At 56.0% G+C, this 2,796-nt stretch overlaps 2 protein-coding genes across 2 annotated transcripts in view; both read right to left on the reverse strand.

Moving 5' to 3' along the window:
* Positions 1-175: 175 nt before the first annotated feature.
* PTSG_07446 (uncharacterized protein) lies at positions 176-1,335 on the reverse strand (the record flags this gene model as incomplete). Its single annotated transcript, XM_004990894.1, has 2 exons — positions 176-1,104; positions 1,302-1,335. The coding sequence occupies 2 exons, from the start codon at positions 1,333-1,335 to the stop codon at positions 176-178; spliced, it is 963 nt and encodes a 320-aa protein (XP_004990951.1).
* Positions 1,336-1,584: 249 nt separating this feature from the next.
* PTSG_07447 (uncharacterized protein) overlaps positions 1,585-2,796 on the reverse strand; it is a gene marked incomplete at its 3' end in the record, with an annotated part of 4,591 nt that continues 3,379 nt past the window's right edge. The window contains exon 7 of the mRNA XM_004990895.1: positions 1,585-2,637. Within this exon, the coding sequence (XP_004990952.1) occupies positions 1,585-2,637 (1,053 nt within the window). The remainder of the gene's footprint in view (positions 2,638-2,796) is intronic.

The raw sequence follows: 2,796 nt of genomic DNA on the forward strand, positions 1-2,796 counted from the left end.
CACACAACATACCCAACCACTGGCAGGCATGCAATCTCACATCAACTTGCACGCATGCAAGATGGCTGCCATGTGTACTTGTTGTTCACCTGTCTCATTTGTGGTTCACCTGTCTCACATGTTGTTTGTTCACTTGATGTTTGTTTGATTCATTCACCTCTCGTCTTGTCTACTTTCACATTACATTACTTACACTACCGACATCTCGGTACAACACCGTGAAACGATCATCGGCGTTCTGCCAGATGGGCGCCGTCCCCAAACGCAGTGCATCGGGGCTCTCCAGAAGTGCAAACGAGGACGCAAACACGTCCTCAACAAACAGCGTGGAGCCGTCGTCGGTCAGCGGCGTGAAGTAGTCTGGCTCAATTGCGTACGAGATGCTGGTGATGTTCACGGTGTACATGACACCGAGGTCGGCGTCGTAGCGCAACATTCGGTCGCCAACAGCAAACTCGCCAGTGAAGATGAACTCGCCTGCAGGCTGCACCGTCACGCCGTCAGCAACGCACACGTCCTCGTCTGCGCGGAACACAAAGTGGTCGGGTGTGGCCGACATCAGCGCAGGGTTGCCGTCATTGTCCGTGTAGTGCAGCTCGACAGACGTCGTGGTGCCGTTCAGCTCCACGTGCTGGAAGGTCTTGAGCTCGCAGTAGCCAAGCGCGTTGCCGGCCGATGCCTGCAGGCAAAGCACGCGGTCGCCAGTCTTCAGATCACGCAGCTGCACCCGCTCGCCATTCTCCAGAATCACCTCGGCCCAACCAGGAAAGCATGATGGGCTGGTGGTGGTTGGGTCCGACAGCACGACAGGGCAGTCTGCACCAGAGCCCTTCAGCCGCGCGCTGCAGCCATGGGTAAAATTGTCGAAGAGCGATCCTGATTGCAGCGTTTGTGTCTCGCCAGTTGCGTCCGCCAGAAGTGCAAAGTAGTTGATATCGGATGAAATGTCCAAGGCCCAGAACTCGGTGGTGTTGCTGAGGGCGCTTGCATGTGGGTTGCTGGGCTCATCCGAAACACCAACACACTTAATCTCCGTGCCGACAGGTGCACCGCCGTCAATAACGAACTGAATACCCTCTGAATAGTCGATATAGAACGTGGACGCTGCGGGGGTTGAAATTGATGGGCAGATGCTTTTGGGAAACGCTGAGGTTGTTGTTGTTGTCTTCTCGCCTGCACTTTGCTTGTGTTCGAGGAGGTGTGGGCTTCAGAGTGAAAATGCAGCTCCAAGAAAAACACAATGAACACAAGGAGCGAGCAGGGGGAAGCCCACGCCGTGGCATGAGCAACCCACTTCCCACAAGCCCACACCTTCGTCAAGAATGCGCGTGGCATGAGAGCAACGGCACGAATTTGTCGCAACACAATGTGTTGCACGGCAACTCCGCACAAAAATTGCTTGCTTGCACGCAAAGCTGCGAAGAACTTTCAAGGCACAATTGGTTGTTTTGGCCAACAGCAATTAGGAACACGTAAAACCCGTCAAGCAGCCGGACAACGTTGTTTTTGGCACACACACACACACACACACACACACACACACACACACACACACACACACACACACACACACACGCACAGAGTTTAGCTGATGTAAGTGGGAATGAGGTCAAGCATCTCCTGCTCGGAGAAGATGTGGCCTTGAGCGAGCTGCTGGCCAATGTAGCCAAGAAGGCCGCCAAAGTCAACCGTCTGGCCGCTGACGTTGGCCTGAACAATGAGGCGGGCGCGCTCCGCAACAAACGGGTGTAGGCCAACAGGGAAGTCTTTGCCAGCGGTTGGAACGCTGAAGCGGGCGTCGTCGTTCTGCCAGATGGGGGCGTTCAGCTTGCGCAGGGCCTCCGCGGATGCGAGGAAGGCAAACGAGGACGCAAACACGTCGTCCACAAACAGCGTGGAGCCGTCGTTGGTGACGGGTGAGTAGAACTCATTGTCCGTCGTCTCCGTGATGCTGGTGATGACGACGGTGTACACAAAGCCGGCGTCGTCGTAGCGCATGAGGCGGTCGCCTACAACAAAGTTCTCTGCAAAGATGAAGTCGCCGGCGGGCTTGGTGGTGGATGCGTTGGACACATCCACGTCCTCGCCAGCGCGGAAGATGAAGTGGTCGGGGGTCGAGGTGAGCACACTGGCGTTACCGTCCTTGTCCGTGTAGTGCAGCTCCACAAAGGGGCTGGTCTTGTTGTGCTGGACGTTGATGAATGTCTTCATGTCGCAGTAGGCCAGACTGTTACCGTTCGAAGCCGACAAGCACAGCACACGGTCGCCAGTCTTGAGGTCACGCAGCTGCACACGCTCGCCGCTCTCCAAGATAATCTCCGCCCAGCCAGGGAAGCAGGGTGCGGTAGAAGGCGGGTCAGTCACCACGAGCGGACACAGTCCGCTCGAGTTAGTGGGGCGAGCACTGCACACGTGGGTGAACGTGCCACCCTGGTTGCCAGTCCGCAGTGTGATGTCGACGCCCGTCTCTGCATCTGCTTCGATCGCGTTGTAGTCGCTGTCGTAGTCGGCGTTGTTTAAGGCGACGCCCCAAAAGTCCTCCTCTGACGTGGTGATGTTTTCATACATGGCGGCTGGGCTCGAGCTGAGTGCAACGCAGCGAATCGTGTTGCCGGTGTCGACGCCGGTCACAGTGAACTCAATTACGGTCACGTCAACAGTAGCCGTTGGAGTCGCGACTGCCGGACAGACAATTGTCGTCGTCGTCGTCGTTGTTGTTGTTGTTGTTGTTGTTGTTGTTGTTGTTGTTGTTGTTGTTGTTGTTGTTGTTGTTGTTGTTGTCGTCGTCGTCGTCGT

Source organism: Salpingoeca rosetta (genome assembly GCF_000188695.1).
Source record: "Salpingoeca rosetta unplaced genomic scaffold supercont1.22, whole genome shotgun sequence".
In the NCBI taxonomy this organism is placed as follows: domain Eukaryota; class Choanoflagellata; order Craspedida; family Salpingoecidae; genus Salpingoeca; species Salpingoeca rosetta.